Source organism: Salvia splendens, chromosome 8 (assembly GCF_004379255.2).
Source record: "Salvia splendens isolate huo1 chromosome 8, SspV2, whole genome shotgun sequence".
NCBI classification, from domain to species: domain Eukaryota; kingdom Viridiplantae; phylum Streptophyta; class Magnoliopsida; order Lamiales; family Lamiaceae; genus Salvia; species Salvia splendens.
This window is the reverse complement of record NC_056039.1, coordinates 1,682,365-1,699,022: the sequence shown is the minus strand read 5'-3', so window position 1 is coordinate 1,699,022 and position 16,658 is coordinate 1,682,365. Positions and strand designations below refer to the sequence as shown.

The 16,658-nt window shown below is 35.7% G+C and overlaps 2 protein-coding genes across 2 annotated transcripts; one reads left to right on the top strand and one right to left on the bottom strand.

The window, feature by feature from the left end:
• Positions 1 to 4,182: 4,182 nt before the first annotated feature.
• Positions 4,183 to 6,534, bottom strand: LOC121745365 (apoptosis-inducing factor homolog B-like). The gene is made up of 4 exons (XM_042139236.1): positions 6,254 to 6,534; positions 5,501 to 5,757; positions 4,828 to 5,279; positions 4,183 to 4,749 (listed from the first exon to the last, which is right to left on the bottom strand). The coding sequence occupies exons 1-4, from the start codon at positions 6,376 to 6,378 to the stop codon at positions 4,477 to 4,479; spliced, it is 1,107 nt and encodes a 368-aa protein (XP_041995170.1). The 5' UTR covers positions 6,379 to 6,534; the 3' UTR covers positions 4,183 to 4,476.
• A 6,269-nt stretch (positions 6,535 to 12,803) lies between these two features.
• LOC121743161 (serine/threonine-protein kinase Nek5-like) lies at positions 12,804 to 16,652 on the top strand. Its single transcript, XM_042136384.1, has 15 exons — positions 12,804 to 12,963; positions 13,114 to 13,223; positions 13,326 to 13,392; positions 13,702 to 13,767; positions 13,848 to 13,894; positions 13,976 to 14,021; positions 14,121 to 14,201; positions 14,289 to 14,331; positions 14,415 to 14,464; positions 14,555 to 14,636; positions 14,730 to 14,779; positions 14,867 to 14,940; positions 15,150 to 15,201; positions 15,272 to 15,649; positions 15,757 to 16,652. The coding sequence occupies exons 2-15, from the start codon at positions 13,126 to 13,128 to the stop codon at positions 16,453 to 16,455; spliced, it is 1,833 nt and encodes a 610-aa protein (XP_041992318.1). The 5' UTR covers positions 12,804 to 12,963; positions 13,114 to 13,125; the 3' UTR covers positions 16,456 to 16,652.
• The last annotated feature ends 6 nt before the right edge of the window (positions 16,653 to 16,658 follow it).

Genomic DNA, 16,658 nt, shown 5'->3' with positions numbered 1-16,658 from the left:
AGTTTGATTAAATATGGGAGAAGAAAAACAAAGTTGATTTGAGATGAAAATTGGGGTGGAAATAGAGAGGATTTGAGAGGAATAGAGGTGTGTTTGTGAGTGAAATGAGTATGAAATATGAGTATTTATAGAGTAAATAAATTAAAAATAAAAATAAAAAACGGCAAAAAAAACGATAACAATACCGTTGCAATTTTTTTTTATTAAATTCGATTTTTAAAAAAAAAATCGAATTATTGCGTCACCGTGACGACGCCCACTCGCGGGGCAGCGAGTGGGCGTCACGCGTCGAATGGGAGGCCGCCACGTCGCCTCGGCGCGTGGCGGAACGTGTCGTGCCGCGTCTCGCGGGAACGGCACCTGGCACGGAATGGCGACGACACGGGCGGCAGCAACGCGTGCCGCCGTGGTTCCGTTTGTCCGGAACGAAATAAGGCACCGCAACGGCACGCGTTGCGGGTGCTCTTATTAGGTTGTTCCATAACGTGGGATCTATTACTAGTTCAACTACATCTTCCCTCTTAATTTACCAATTTCATAATTAGAACATTTGTCTCTAAAATCTATAATTTTATTGTACGAGAAAGTTGAATATGATTGTTTAGTTTTTGCATTTAAATAATTTTGGCTGGAAGAATGACTGAAGAAATTCATGATCATGATTCCTATTTATAGAGATGAAACGTATTTAAATAATAAATTATAATTATAATTTATTCTATTTGTCTTCAAAAAAATAATTTGATAGTGAATGTACAAGTTTTAATACAAAATTAATCAAGTAAGTGAAGGATAAAAAAATGATGAATTATTGTTAGTAGAAAAAGACTTAATATAAATAGATATAAATAAATTTTGGTTGATGATAAAAATAAAAAACATGATGACAAATCTTAATATAGCTGTACAATTGTTTTATTTTATACTACTAGTATTTAAAATTCTCTAATTAAAATATAAACAAAATCTATATAAAATCTTGAATTACATAAAATAAGTAATTAAAGGTACATGAAACTGACATAAGGCCTTGTTTCCGTTAAAGAAAGAATATTCCCAATTTTAGTACGTACTTTCCTCTGCAAATCTACATTTGTTTTTTAATTCTCTGTATTTAATATATTTTTTTTCAGGTGAAATCTGAATTTTTGATAGACCTACTGCAGATATCTGGGTATTTTTCATATTTTTGGAAGGTACTGATCATACAGTCTAATCAAGCAGCTGTTTTAATTTATTTTTTCTTTTAAAAATAATTATTTATTGCGATATATATGGACGCATTTATTTTTATGATATTGACAGTGGTAATGCTGATGTCAAATAGTAATTATTAGAAATGATTAATCTGTATGAGACCTGGATTTTCGATAGCTATGCTAAAGTTAGATTTCTTCTCTAGATGCTCAAGATTAAAATTGCGCTTATTTTAAGAGCATCCACTAAGCGTTCCGTCCCGGAGGGACGGTTCCGCCGCGAGACGCGTTGCAACGTTCGTCCCGTCCCGTAGCCCGTATCCGCGAGACAAGGGACGCGCCGGCCCGTCATGCGCCCGGGCGACGTGTCGCGCCCCTGATGCATGCGTGACGCCCACTCGTGGTCCGCGAGTGGGCGTCATCACGGATAACGCAATAATTCATTTTTTTAAAAAATCAAATTTTAATAAAAAAAAATTTATTTTTCAAACGGTAATGTTACCGTTCATTTTTTATTTTCTTTTTTATTTATTTATTTTATTTATTTACTTTATAAATAATCCTATTTCATACTCATTTCACACACAAACACACATCTATTCCTCTCAAATCCTCTCTATAACCACTCCAATTTCATCTTAAATCAACTCAAACAAATGGATCTAATTGAGCACATTTGGGACAACTTTGGCGGAGAAAATTAAATTATGTCATTTTTATTTTATTAGGATTTTAATTATGTCCATTTTCTATTTTTTTGAATTTTAATGTTGTTTAAATTTTAATAAAGTGTGTTTGTTTTAATTGAATTGGGTTGGAAAAAAAAATAAAAAATGAAATTGAATGAATAGTAATTTAATGGACGGAATAAGGGACGGTTAAGGAACAGAGCGTTGCAGGTTCCGTCCCTTAGTTAAGGGATGGAGGAATAAAGTACAGTGGCACCCTCAAATAGTAGTTTAAGGGACGGTGGGGGACAGCGTAGTGGATGCTCAAAAAGTGAAGTGATATTTTATATATTTAAAAGTGTAAAAAACTTTAGTTTGAATTATGTTATAAGGTGGATCTACAATGAGCTAAAAATCATAGCCTCGTTTAATCTCGTTGTTGTACACCCCAAGTTGTGAAATAGAATAGCCCTTAAATCATCGAGTCAATTTGCTCGGATATGATAATATCTCGGTTTTAGAAATTGCTATGGTAGACCAACTAAATTTTAATAGAGTATGTGTTTATATGTTCAAGTGTTCCCTCCGTTTCATAGTAGTTGGGTCATTTTTTTTTACAATATGTTCCACAATAGTCGAGTCATTTTCCTATTTAGTACTCCCTCCGTCCCATGCTACTCGCACTTTTCATTTTAGGCCGTAAATTTGGGATTGATTTTTTTGTGTAATTAAAAAAGAATTTTAGGTGTAATGAGACATCACTTAATAAAAGAGCTCTTAACTTAAACTAACATATTAATTAAATGCATTAATTCTAACTTAAATTATAAATAGTGTAAGGACTTTGTGATGAGCCGAAAAGCAAACGTGCGAGTAGCACGGGACGGAGGGAGTAAAAGTCAACACAATTTTTCTCACTTACTTTACTCTCTCTTACTTTATTTTTCTTTATTTATGTGTCTTTTTCATTTCTTGCTTTATTTTTTTATACTTGATTCACTTAACACATATATATCTTAAAAGAAACGCCTCCACTGCCGCGAAACAGAGGGAGTGATTCCAAATGACGTAGTATATGGCGTTTCTATATGATTAAAGTCTAAAATATTATCGACTAGCTAGTATTTTTAAACTACCTCGTGTAATGTTTAGATCATCTCAATTTGCTTTGAGTTGTATTGAGATTATTTTTATACGTTGAGATTGGCGGATGGTGCAAGATCGTTTATTTCAGTTTTCTTATGTTCGTCCATTGTTTTCCTTATTTTGTGGTTTTGGATATAACAATTATTTTTGCCTTAAATGTTGATTTGTTATGTTTTTCTCCCAGCTCGTATATTGCTACTTTGTTGCCCTACTTTTGAGTATATATAGAACATTGTTTTATATTGTGGTAAATTGTTTTTTAATGTAAATTTATGGATATTTTCCTTACTATGCGGGTTGGAAAAACTTTTAATAAATTCTAGAGAAATTAAAAATAAAATGTTCTTATGACGTCATTGTTGATTGGATTGGAATCAAATTGAATTAATGCTGATTTGAAAGGATATATCGCAAACTGAAATCTTCTGGCATTACTGTGATAGTGGTCAACCCAGGTGATTTTCAATCATCATATATTATTTCTATGATAATATTGAATACACCAAATTTTGCTAGTTGGTATGCCTTATTTAGTGCAATCAATACCAAATTTTGTATAAACACAAACTGATTTATTTGAAAAAAAATATATTTATTTATTGTTTAAACTCACTTTATTTGTCATTTTAATCTTCAAATATTTTTAATATAGCTATTCTATTAATAAATTGATGTGTAAGTACTATATTTTAAATAAGAATAATGCTATGCGGCCACATTATGGCCAGCCATAAATTAATTAAATAACAAAAAAAATTGATTTTTTTTCAAATTTTTGGTTTAATACTACTTGATTTTACTTGTATATTATCTTCATTATATATTGCTCAACATATTAGTGTTGCTCTTTCGTAGTTTTTGCTCAACTTATTACTACTGTCATTTCTTGATTGTTGCTCAACGTATACAGTAATTCGTGATATTAATGTGTTTTACGTAATGGAATTCAAAGATAAGTATCAACTCACAAGTTCATTCACACACATATAAGTTTATATCGGTAATTCTAATTTTTTTATACATGTAAATGGACTAAATTAACTCTTTATGACCGGCCACATTATGGCCATTTAGCATAACTCAATAAATAAATATACGAGTAAGTAAATATCTTAAACATATACACATAACTTTGCCTTAGAAAATTCCCAAGTTCTAATGCTAAAACCAGAGGCAAGAACATTCAATTTCAACTCCAAAAACAATGCAAATCACTAGAGTTGAATAAACTCTCAATCTATATATATGTAATGTACGATATTTCACATGATGTACAAACAAATAAATGCAAATATGAATAGATAACCTTTCTATTGGTGGGATTCAAACTCGTCACATCTCTGAACGACGGTCATGACATTGTCGCCCCACCAACTAGGCCAACGTAGTCGGGCCAAAAAAATCCAAACAATAAGCGAAAAATTCGAAAAGCACGGAAGCACTTACCAAAGGTTCAAAAACTCGACTCAATGATCCACAATCCTAGGATCAAGACCTAACTTCTTCCTCGTTTTCCAGACAAACAAGTCCTTCGATTTGATCATACCCGGCACCAGTCCGATCCACGTTGAGTACTGAAACTGCGCCACCGCGTCCTGCCTTCCCAACGAGACAATGATCTTGCCAGGGCGTGCCTTGTAGATCGCCATCTTCCTCTCCTGCCCTCCTTCCATCAACACTTTCAAGTTTTTTGCAGCAACCAAAGCTTGTTGTTGTGCGAAGTACCCTTGCTTGATTTCCTAAAACATAGCTCAATAAATTATAAAACGAGAACTGAAACCACTGCATAAGTCTAATGAACAACTCCTCCTATTTACCTTAACATCCGTAATATCTCCAACTGCAAAGACATTCTTGTACCCTTTCACTCTCAGATTCTCATCAACCTTGACATTTTCAAACCGGTCGATGCTGTCCTTCAAGAACGTCTCCTTCAGCCAATCCGAGGCGGGTGGCTTCCCCGTGCACACGAAGAGGCGGTCTGCTCTAATTCTTTCCCCCGATGAGGTCTCGAATGTCTTGCTTTCTTCTGAGAGGTTGTCGAGATCAATTGATTGCCGCAGCATAACTTCTACTCTTCTCGACTTCAGCCATTGCAAGGCCTTGTCCGCAGCTTTTGCCCCAATGAACTCCATTAGCCGGGACCCTTCGTGGATGAGAGTGACCTTCTTCTGCGGGAAATCAAAAGCTATCTCTGCAGCTAGCTCCACTCCAACATGGCCTCCTCCCACAATCAGTATGGAGTCAGCCGATCTTATCTCTTCGTGCTCTGCATACACGACTCTGTCACAATTTTAGACATAAATCTCTTTCACAAACTTCCTACTTACAAGAATGTGAAGACCTAAGACTAGTTCTTGACCAGCATTATTTCATCCTATGATGAATTATCTTCGTGTCTCAATTCGAAAAAAACATACCAAGGTTTAACACAAAAACATAATGTTAACTCACATGATTACCAAGGCTTTTGCAGCTATGAAACAGTACCTGTTCGAAATTCTGTGAGCCTCTCGCGCCTGGTTCGAGGGAAGGAGCCGCTGTGGCCAGTGGCAACGACGAGGTAGTCATAGCTAATCTGATGGCCTTCTGAGGTCAATACTTGAGAGTTGGAGATGCTTATGGCCTTGCCAACTATGAGACGCCCGTTGGTGAGATAGTCTTTGTGGTAGATAACGGATCTCTCTGCAAACGCCGGCTCCACCTTCGACCTCAAGCTCGCATACGGAATCTCAAAGTAGTCCTTCCTGTTTTGAGTTACTGATATGAATATGCATAAACAACTTCTGCAAGTAACACTGCAGCTTCAACTATATGCGCGGAGGGAAACTAACCAAATCCTAGTGACAAATCTGATGTTTTACTTCCTATTTTCGATATGGCGCAACTCATACGTGAATATCTCAACAACTATGACGATAGACACAGGGGACATTAAATTTTATTAGTGATTGATGTATCAAACTCAAAAACTGATGGAGAAATTCTCACTATCCAACTGATGGTTTGCTCTGTTATTGAATTTGAAGGTGAAAATGAAGCGAATAAATCATGATTACCAACGGATTTCCTTGAGTAACCGACCATATATTTAGTGCTGTGATTGGCCTAATCACAACTAAATGCTACTCCCGTTAATTGCATCTTAAACCTCAAGCAATTAGCAATATAAGAAGAGTTTCAGATTTGAATTGATATCGCACATTAAGGTATCGACAAAATGCGTAAGAGAGATAGGCTTACGGATCGATGAGGGTTACATCGGCGTTGAATTGAAGAGTTTTGGCGATGAGCGAACCAGCAACGCCGCCGCCAACAACCACCACCCTCTTCCATACTCCGCCGAGCTCCGGTTGCCGCTCCTCCATTTCCCCAATTTGATTGCTGTCAATCGAGATAAACGGGCTCAAGTTGTGTCAAGTTTCATTGATAAATCGTTGAGAGGGAGAGGGAACATGGGAGGAAGGGGGAAGGAATTTAATTGCTAGTTTACTTGGTGAGAAGCTTCAACTGTCGCTGCCACGACTTTGACATCAGTGAAATCTACTTCAAGCAACACGCTTTTAAGTAAATTCTTAAATTCTTAGATTACAGAATCTGCCCTTAAAATTGGATGAATTTATCTCATATAACCTTGACTAAGTAAATTTAGATGAGTTGAGTTTAGTAAATTAGACAAAATACATCTTATAAATGTTGGTAGATTTGTCTGTAGATTTTATTTTGGGACAATAAAAATTAGTCATTACTTATGAGTTTTGATCATTCCGGTAACAAAATAATCTTTGTCTACTCAATTTCGAGTAATTTAGTGTCGATTTTAAGAAGAACCGTTCGCAAAATTACACTAATTACTTAATTAATTAATTAATAATAACCCTGAATCTTTATCTAAATAAGAATAGTGATTAGTTATTCGACCTGTCAAAATTTTATTACTATAATTCATTTTAATACAAATATATGTAGATAATACGTCACTAATTATATTGGCCAAATTCAGTTCTAAAGTTTGTATTTGATTAAATCTAATAGTAGATATTTTGTTAAAGCTTGAACCTCTTCATTTGATTATCTACCTAGAAAGTAGACAGAAACATTCAATTTTGTACTCCTCAAAATGAAAGTAGCCTACAATTGGATATTCATCGCGTTATCATGTTGTGCTAATACAAAAGAAAACGTGGCAGTGCCTTTCAAAAATGTACATTACAATCACGACATTCCAAAAATGTCTATTTTTATAGAACAGAGGAGGTAATATAAAATATTAACGTGATAAATGAAATTTGTCTAAGATTAAATTAGTCATATGAGCAAAGGTGAGATACATTGTGGAGACCGACCAAGATACATTATCACGAATCGAGCCTTTTGAAAAAAATGACAACATTTAGTCACAAGTAAACACAACCGAGAGGTGATCCATCGCTCCTAAAAATGCTCCCAATTAAATTAGAAGTCGAAGCACATGGAGGCCATTTGGATAAAAAGCTCATAAAAGAGAAACTAAAAATGGATTAAAATTAAAACGAAATAAAAGCAAGATAGAAATTACAAATCATAACACGAACATGAGCTACTCCTAATTAGCTTTAGCTTGATTCAGAATTGCTAGTAAAATCCATATCAAAAGGACTGAAAATCACACGAGTTTATTAAGTAATAATATAATGTAATGAAACATGAGCACAAATAAATCTTGGATTCCAATTTTCTCCTTCAAATAAGTAATTTATCTCATTGATGAGAAGCACCACTAGGGGTGGGTCGATACGATATATCGTATCGAAAACGTTGTATCGTATATCGTATCGAAAATATCGATATGAAAAAATTTCATATCGTTATCGTATCGAAAGTTTCGATATATCGAATTTCGATATATCGAACTTCCGATATGGAGGATATCTATATCGTTATCGTATCGATATTTCGATATATCGTACCGAAATTCGATATATCGAAAATATCGATATATATCGTATATTCGATATAAACGATATATCGTACCGAAATTCGATATATCGAAAATATCGATATATCGTATATTCGATATAAAACGATATATCGAAAATATCGATATATATCGTATATTCGATATAAAATGATATATCGCGATATAAGGAAATTCATATCGTTATCGTATCGAAAACTTACGATACGGTATCGTTTCGTATCGAAAATTACGATATATCGAAAATCCGATAGTTTTTCGATATTTTCAATACGATACGAGCGATATATCATTTTTTCGATATTTTTTCCCAGCCCTAAGCACCACCACGAGATGACATCATATCCGTAAACTCGTGGAAATCAATTATAAATGTAGAAGAAATTGTAGTAGCATAATAAATTAAAGTGTAATATATTCTGAATTTTAGTAATTTTATAAATTATATTCTTAAATTTACTCTCTTCGTCTGTCAAATATTGTGATCACGGTGTAATATATTTTGAATTTTAGTAATTTTATCAATTATATTCTATAATATTTACCCCCCTCCCCTCAAATATTGTGATTACGAAGTAATATATTTTGTCAATTCTATTCTATAATATTTACTCCCTCCATCTCTCAATTATTGTGATTACGTTGTAATATATTTTGAATTTTAGTAATTTTTATCAATTCTATTCTATAATATTTACTCTCTCCGTCTCTCAAATATTATCAAACTTTCTTCTTACTTGAGTGTTAAAAATATAATAAAAAATTAGTTGTAAAAGGTTAGTGAAATATATGAGTCTAACTTTTATATTGTTTTATCATAAAATATGATTGAGAATACGTTAGTGGAATATGATTTCAATTACTAAAAGTGAAATGTGACGAAATTTATGGAACATATGAAAGTTGTAAAACATGACAAACTTGTAAGGGTGGAGAAGTAATATTCATCAATTTACTCCATCCTATTATAATAGTACATCAATTTTGTTAACCATAGATTTAATACTCTGATTTTCCGAATTCTTTAGATTTATAGATAGGATTAAAATGATCTATAATAATCTTAAGAATTCTTTCATAATCTTCAACAACGCATTGTAACTGCGTGTGTCGTTAATCACCATTTCATTAATACGATTTTCCAATTCTTGAGATTTGTAGGTAGGGCAAATGATCTATCATGATTTCAACCGGCTTTTAATCAATTATAACCCCTTCGTCTACGAAAAATAGTGCAGATTGAAGATGACTATATTTTAATGAAATATTGGTAAAATAAGAGAAAATTGAGAAAAAAATTGTTGAAATACTACCAATAGAAAATAAGGCATGCATGTCGTATTATCATATATAGAGCTAGCGAAATTAGAAATTACCAATACGAACTAATTTTGATTGGTGGATCGATCAAAATAAGAAAAATATGACTATTTTTTCGAATGAAGATAGCATCATTTATATATATTACTACCATACATTATCAGAATTTGATCGACGGTGAAATCATGACATAATGTGTCCGAAGATGACATATTTTTTCAGCCTAAAATAAGTTGTCTACAAGGATAATAATTTTCTCTACGGACTCTCTTTGCCAATGATTTTGAAAGTGAATGACATAAAATTTAATATAAATTACTAAACTAAGAGAATGAAATTATTGGAGTGTTTTTAATTGAAGTCGAGTAAATAAAAGAGAAGAAAGATTTAGAAATGAAAAAATGGCAAATCGTGTTAACCTCTTTGATGGGCCCAACAAAATATACGGGCTTAGCCCATAAGTATAACTTTCAATTGATAGTAATTTTATTCACAAAACTCGGCCCATTTAATTCAATTTCTCAATAATTCTTGTCATATTATTGTAACCCTTATCTTAGAAAATAGATTAGTGAATTAATATTGGTTCGGTTTGACGTGAAATTTTGTATTTGGAAATACGTAAAAGGAAGTCGACAATTAGCTAAAACTGAAAGTGGTCAACAATTGGATATTCTATCAGATGATCCTTTCGCACGACACAGTCAGATATATTTGGGCTGATCGCATCGTACAATTTGACACGCACAATTTGACGCGCACAATTTGCCGCCCAGTTAGTATTTTCTTTCCGAGTAACACCATATGCGCATGATAGACAATGCCAACGACAAGGGATGACACATAAGGGTATCCACTATGGGGAGCCCGCGGCTATAGCCGCGGGTTGGGGCGGAGGGCGGGCGGGCTATAGTGGAGAAGTTGCGGGCGGACACCGAAATGGGGGCGGTAGGGGGCGGACGGGCTTCAGCCGACTCCGGGGCGAGGACGCGGCGAAATGGGGGCGGACGCGGCTATAGGCGCGGCGACTATAGTGGCGGCACCGACCGCCGCGGCTATAGCCGATTTTAAATTTTTTTTTACAATTCAATTCACCTATAAATACACCCCACGCCATTCATTATTTTCACGCAATTCCAACTCTACATCTATAAAAATTTATCTCACTACAATTTGCGGTCGGAAATAAACAATTTGTGGAGAGACACAAATGAATATTTGATCCAACGCTTCGCTGATATGCGCAGGACCACATCACATAACACACTGCAGGCCGATTTGATTGAAGAGTGTGGGCACGTACGGGGGTGGTAGCGCAGTGTAAACATGTTAGTGATTTGTACTAGATTAAATGTAGTGTGTAATTTTAATTTTAATTTTAATTTAGTGTGTAATTTTAATTTTAATTCTAATTCTAATTCTAATTCTACTTCGTATAGTCGTGTTCTTCTAATTACGTATAGCCCGATAAATTTGTTCATAATTACTTGAAACATTATAAAATGAAAGTTGATTATAAAATTTGGGGGCTATTGGAGGTGTCCACTATAGTGGCGGACACAAAATTTTGGGGCTATGGACAACAAAACTGGGGCTATGGACAAAAACTGGGGCGTGGCTTTTGGGCGTGTCCGCCTTAGAGTGTCCACAATGGGGGAGCCGCGGCCCACGGCCCCCCATTGCAGAGAGCCGAGAGCTGGGGCGCAGGGCCGGGAGCTGAGGGTGAGCCGCGGCCTTCACGCGGCTGAGCCGTGGGAGCCGAGGCCCTCCACTGCAGCGGGCCGCGTTTCGCGGCTAGGCCGCGGGATTTTTTTTTTTTTTTTAAGTTTCGAAAATTACTTTATAAATATACACTCCCATTTCCATTTTTCCAATCCAAATTATTTTATTTTAATTAAATTTATAAATATCATAAATTTAAAGACTAATAAAATTTATTAGACATAAATTAAAAAATATTATTACAAAAGCAAACAAATTAATTTTATTTTTTGGAGAGGGGTGACCCTATAGTTTTTATACATTTCGTGGTCTCTACCATTGTGAAGGCCACAAGAGAGCCACGAAAGGTGGCCGGGCCACATTTGGTGGCCTTCAATGGCCACCATTGTGGACACTCTTATAGTGGACCCTCTAAGAGCCGGCCCAACAATGATGGCCAATCACACGCTTCACGCTAAAGTGCGCCAATTGGCGTACATCACTCATTTTCATTATTATATGTAAATATAGACCTTTGGTCTGGTTGGCCGACCCACTAAATCTATAATGCTCATTTCCTATTATAGGAGTAATTGTTTTACTTACATTTCAAGCAACGTTCAAACCTGTTGTTAAAGTTCTTGCATTAATCAAAGTGGTATTTGTCTCAAAATTTGTAAATTTTTGCTAAATTTCAAATTTGCAAAGTATTAGTTTTAAAAATGATTGAGATTTTTAAATTAGTAATTTATAGATTCTGGTATTGATACCACTTGATGACTTACTTAAATGTCACTATCGGACACAAACCAAACCGACGTTATATTGAAGGCAACAAAGCAACGTGTTACTAAATTAAATAATTTTATAACTAAATAATTTCTCATAGTTAAAGCTATGCGAAAATTAATTATATACATAATTCACCTTCCATCTATTTTGTGTATAAAATTCACAATTTTTAGTCGTGACATTTAATAACGACATCCTTGTATATATGAATAGCACTTAACCTCAAACTAGTGTGTACAAATAGTGCAAAAATAGTAAATTGAATGTTCAATTTCGTAATAAATATTGTCGAGCAACACAAGAAACATTTACAATTATTAATGGCATATGGGCGAATACATTATGATTGTATGAAGTAATGATGATGATGATATGCAATTATGCACACACACAATATTGTTTATTTATTTATAAAAAATAAAAAGAGAATTCCATTGCATGAATGTATTACACAAAAATCCATGCTACACCAATACCAAATCTCACTGCATTTCAAATATTATTTAACAATTAGAAATATTTCAAAAAAAAATCTCATTGCATTACATAAATTATTTGCCAAACCCATCAAATTTTGTTGGATGATATAATTATGACATATTGTAATAATTTTGGTAAATTGAGTGTCATTTATAATTTGTTTGCTCATAGATGATTGATTATGACATAATGTAATAATTGTGGTAAATTGAGTATCATTTATAAATTCTACTATGTACATATTAATGCTCCTAAAATTTAAATTGAATTGGACTATATTTATATAAATATTTTTTATTATTAATTATATACTAATATGTTATAATAATTCAAAAGGGATAATATAAAGCACATATAATTATATAAAGAGTTAATCTTTTCTTAATAATTTGCCATTTATGTAGTACTACTACTACTACAAAACCAAACAAAGCTAAATCTTATCAGTTTAAAATAATAATGTGGAGTATGTGACAACCCTAATAAAGTATAGATTAAATATATAATTTAAACTCAGACAGAAGCATATATTCTTTCATCTCACACTTTTCCCATCTTTATAATTAAACCCATAAAAAAATCAGTGCCCAGATTTAACTACATTTCAATGCTATGCTACCTTCATTTCCGATAATTTAGTCTGTTGAATCTCTTCTACTCAACAGATTATTTGAATCTAATCTGCAGAAAATCCAAAGATTAGGTTAATTAATTTCACAATTTTCATTTATTGCGCTCATGCACATTGCCACTGCCTGTACCACTTCAGTTCATTCGCTTTCGCAGTAATAAATATCACAAATTTCTTCAGTCTCAAGTGTTTTCAATTTCCCCCTTTTTTTTATGTGGATAGACTGCTGAGAAGATGGAGTCAAAAATGGATCATTATGAGATCATGGAGCAGATTGGGCGTGGAGCTTTTGGTGCAGCCATTTTGGTTAATCACAAGCTGGAAAGGAAAAAGTAAGATCGAAGAAAGAAGTCATTTTTTTAAGACCCGTAACTTAATTTTCTTGATTTTCGAATAAATATAGATTTATTTTTAATTTTTTGGTAATTTTATAGGTATGTGCTGAAGAAGATTCGATTAGCTAGACAAACAGAACGTTGCAGGAGATCAGCTCATCAAGAGGTTGTTTATATTGTTTTATTTATCTTTTTTGTCCTTTAGATACTTGAGGTGTATGCTTGCTTTTTTGTTGTTTCTATGCCTATCTTGTGTTCTAGTTACTGGTCTTGGCAAAAGGGTCATTTCAAAATTTCATCTTTATTGAAATGTTGGAGGTTGAATTTTGTATGTAAAATGGTGGTTTAGTGTGCTTGCATTTGTGGTGTTTGGATGTGTAGAAGGCCATTTCAAAATTGCATCTTGTTTGATATGTTGGAGGGTGAATTTTGTGTGTGAATGGTGAGCTCATTGTGGTGGTGTTTGGGTGTGTAGATGGCCCTGATTGCTCGGCTGCAGCACCCATTCATCGTCGAGTTCAAGGAAGCTTGGGTGGAGAAGGTAATGCCAGCAAAAGATAGTAACATTTTGTGATTAGTGTGAGCTATGTTTTGGGCATTTAGTTAGCTTCTTGTATGCAGGGTTGCTTTGTTTGCATAGTTACTGGATATTGTGAAGGTGGTGACATGTAAGTATTTGCGTAAGTCGTGTTTGTTGTGCTTGAATTCGTCAAATTTGATTCAGATGTTTGGTGATGATAACTGAATAGGGCTGAGCTTATGAAGAAAGCCAATGGCCAATACTTTCCTGAGGAGGTTTTATATCTTTCCCTTTTTCGTGATGTTTCATAGTAGTATGTAAGTATCCCGGTTTGTCATAGCCGGCTAAGAGTCGATTATAATGATGAGATGCAGAAACTGTTGAAGTGGTTCACTCAGCTATTATTGGCAGTCGAGTATCTTCATTCTGGTTTTGTTCTCCACCGGGACCTCAAAGTAAGCATCTCGGTGTTAAGCCTAGTCGTATATTGAAGCTTCTTTTGTCTGCTTAAATGATTTATATGGTTTATTTATTCTTGGTAGTGCTCAAACATCTTTCTCACCAAAGATCAAGATATTCGTCTGGGTAAGCTTCAAGTCGCTGTTGTAATTTTCTAGCTCGAGTAAAGCCTCGTTGATGTTATCCTTTTTCATGTTTTGGTCGAGCAGGGGATTTCGGGCTTGCTAAAACTTTGAAAGCTGATGATTTGACTTCTTCAGTAAGTTCTTACTAAATTACAGTTTTGTTGCATTGGCCTTTGTAGCGAAAGCTTTCAAGAATATGATCCTTCGTCTTGGTTTTTGCACAGGTTGTCGGAACTCCGAATTACATGTGCCCTGAACTACTTGCTGATATTCCTTATGGTTTGAAATCTGATATATGGTCCCTTGGTATGTAATTATGCATTTCAATCTTCTCTACCGATGTAGAACGAGCCCCAACTTGAATGCATTCCTTTCCCCCGTCTTTCCTATATCACACAGGTTGCTGCATGTACGAAATGGCTGCTCATCGTCGTGCATTCAAGGCTTCTGTATGATTGCTAACTGTATGTTATGTATTCGGATTCGTCTTACTTATCTCATGTCTTGACATTCTTGCTGTGTGCGCGTGTTTCAAGGATATGGCTGGCTTAATAAGCAAGATTAACCGATCAGCCATTGGCCCGTTGCCTCTTTGTTACTCCCCGTCCCTGTAAGTAACTATTTCTTCTAGTTGATCTTGTCGGTTTGCTTTGAGACGAGACGAAAAGGGGCGGAGAGAGTGATGTTACCGACATTTTGTTTCTGCTTCGTACCCCACTAGACTCGGACTAATCTGATAGCGAATTTCTCTCTTGCCAATACTCGTACCTCTGTTCATTTTGCGCGTGCTGACTAATTCACGGCATGTTTTAATCACAGGAAAATGCTCATCAAAAGCATGCTGCGTAAAAATCCCGAGCAACGGGCCAGTGTAAGTATCTCGAGATGTCATTCGTTGCTCTACAAAGGCTTTATGTAATCCGGTTTCAAATCTCTATCAGGCGTCTGAGCTGTTGAAGCACCCGTTTCTGCAACCTTACGTTGCTGAGTACCGTCAATCTTACACTGCTCCTACAAAACATATTTTTTCGGCTAACGAACATCGTGGGGATATGGTTGAAAGCGAAAGCAGCAGCAGCAGCAGTTCACGCAGCGACAGAGAGAGCCTTATGGCGAGCGAGATTCAAGAAGAGATTGCTGAAACTCATGTCTGTGTGCAGCTTCAGTCGAGAGATGGCCTACAGGGAAACAATACGTCGCCTGCAAACACCAAGGAAGCTGAGAGGGGCGACGTGCCAAAGCAGCCGAGGGTCATCAAGAACATCATAAAGGCTTTAAAAGAAGGCAAAGGCAGAGAAATTACTTCTTCGAAGCATCAGGTGATGAAGAGTTTATGGGTTTTCTCAAACGAATTGTCGTCTGTTTCGATCTAGATTCTGATTTATTAACCTTTTTGCACTCACCTGCCATGGAAACTCCTCAAAAGGTGAAAGCCAGACATGAAGTAACCACCACACCTTCCTCTGCTCCTGCGAAGCTTGTTTCTGATGCAGAGCCCTCTTGTAAACGAGCACTCGACAGAACTTCTTCGTTTCATGCTCGGATGAGACAGCCGGGACGCGACACAGATAAAGCAACGGAATGTGATCAACACGCCAAATCATTGCATTTCCGGGACGAAATCTTGCAGCATTGTAGGAACAGTCAAAACGCAGCGTCTTCAGCCCGTGGAATTGAGCTTGGCCACAACGTACGGACCCCTAGCAGCTCCAAGCCTCACAAGAATTCGGAGGATAGTGCTTGTGGTGAGGAAATGAGGTGTGCTTTGCGAATGGAGATCCCGTCTCCAAACCTCACGAGCGACGAAGAAGTCCTTGTTTCCCCCGCGACGGATGCCTCCTCATCCGTCACAATCTGCCGCGCAGAATCAGATTCTTTGGGCTCGGCTCAGGCAAACGCACCAGAGGAGGCGGGCTCGGATGCGAAATCGTTCAGCGAACGGGCGGATGCGCTCGAAGGGCTGCTGGAGCTGTGTGCGGACTTGCTTGAGCAGAGCAAGCTGGAGGAACTGGCAGTGGTTTTGAAGCCATTTGGGAAGGAAAAGGTGTCTCCAAGAGATACAGCAATGTGGCTGGCTAAGAGCCTTAAAGGAATGATGATTGAAGACAGTGGGAGGCTTGCATGAATTTTATTTATCTATTTCATTCAATTATTCTATCTTTTTTTAATGGTGGCTTTATTTTAATTTAAGTAGCAATGTCTTCACTTGTATTGTTGATTGAAGACTATTTGAAGTAGAGGATATGTATATGAAATTTAGGGTTGTCGATCCGATCCCGAATCAACAGTTATGGCTCTAAAGAAAAAAAGGTTTTAGAGTAAGAGATT

Excerpts from the sequence above, each read along its gene's own strand:
- LOC121745365 (XM_042139236.1), bottom strand. The coding sequence starts at position 6,378 with ATGGAGGAGCGGCAACCGGAGCTCGGCGGAGTATGGAAGAGGGTGGTG. Across the intron at positions 5,280-5,500 it reads GCTCACAGAATTTCGAACAG|AGCACGAAGAGATAAGATCG; the intron begins GTACTGTTTCAT and ends TCGTGTATGCAG. Across the intron at positions 4,750-4,827 it reads GAGATATTACGGATGTTAAG|GAAATCAAGCAAGGGTACTT; the intron begins GTAAATAGGAGG and ends GCTATGTTTTAG.
- LOC121743161 (XM_042136384.1), top strand. The coding sequence starts at position 13,126 with ATGGAGTCAAAAATGGATCATTATGAGATCATGGAGCAGATTGGGCGT. Across the intron at positions 13,224-13,325 it reads CACAAGCTGGAAAGGAAAAA|GTATGTGCTGAAGAAGATTC; the intron begins GTAAGATCGAAG and ends GTAATTTTATAG. Across the intron at positions 14,022-14,120 it reads GCCAATACTTTCCTGAGGAG|AAACTGTTGAAGTGGTTCAC; the intron begins GTTTTATATCTT and ends GATGAGATGCAG.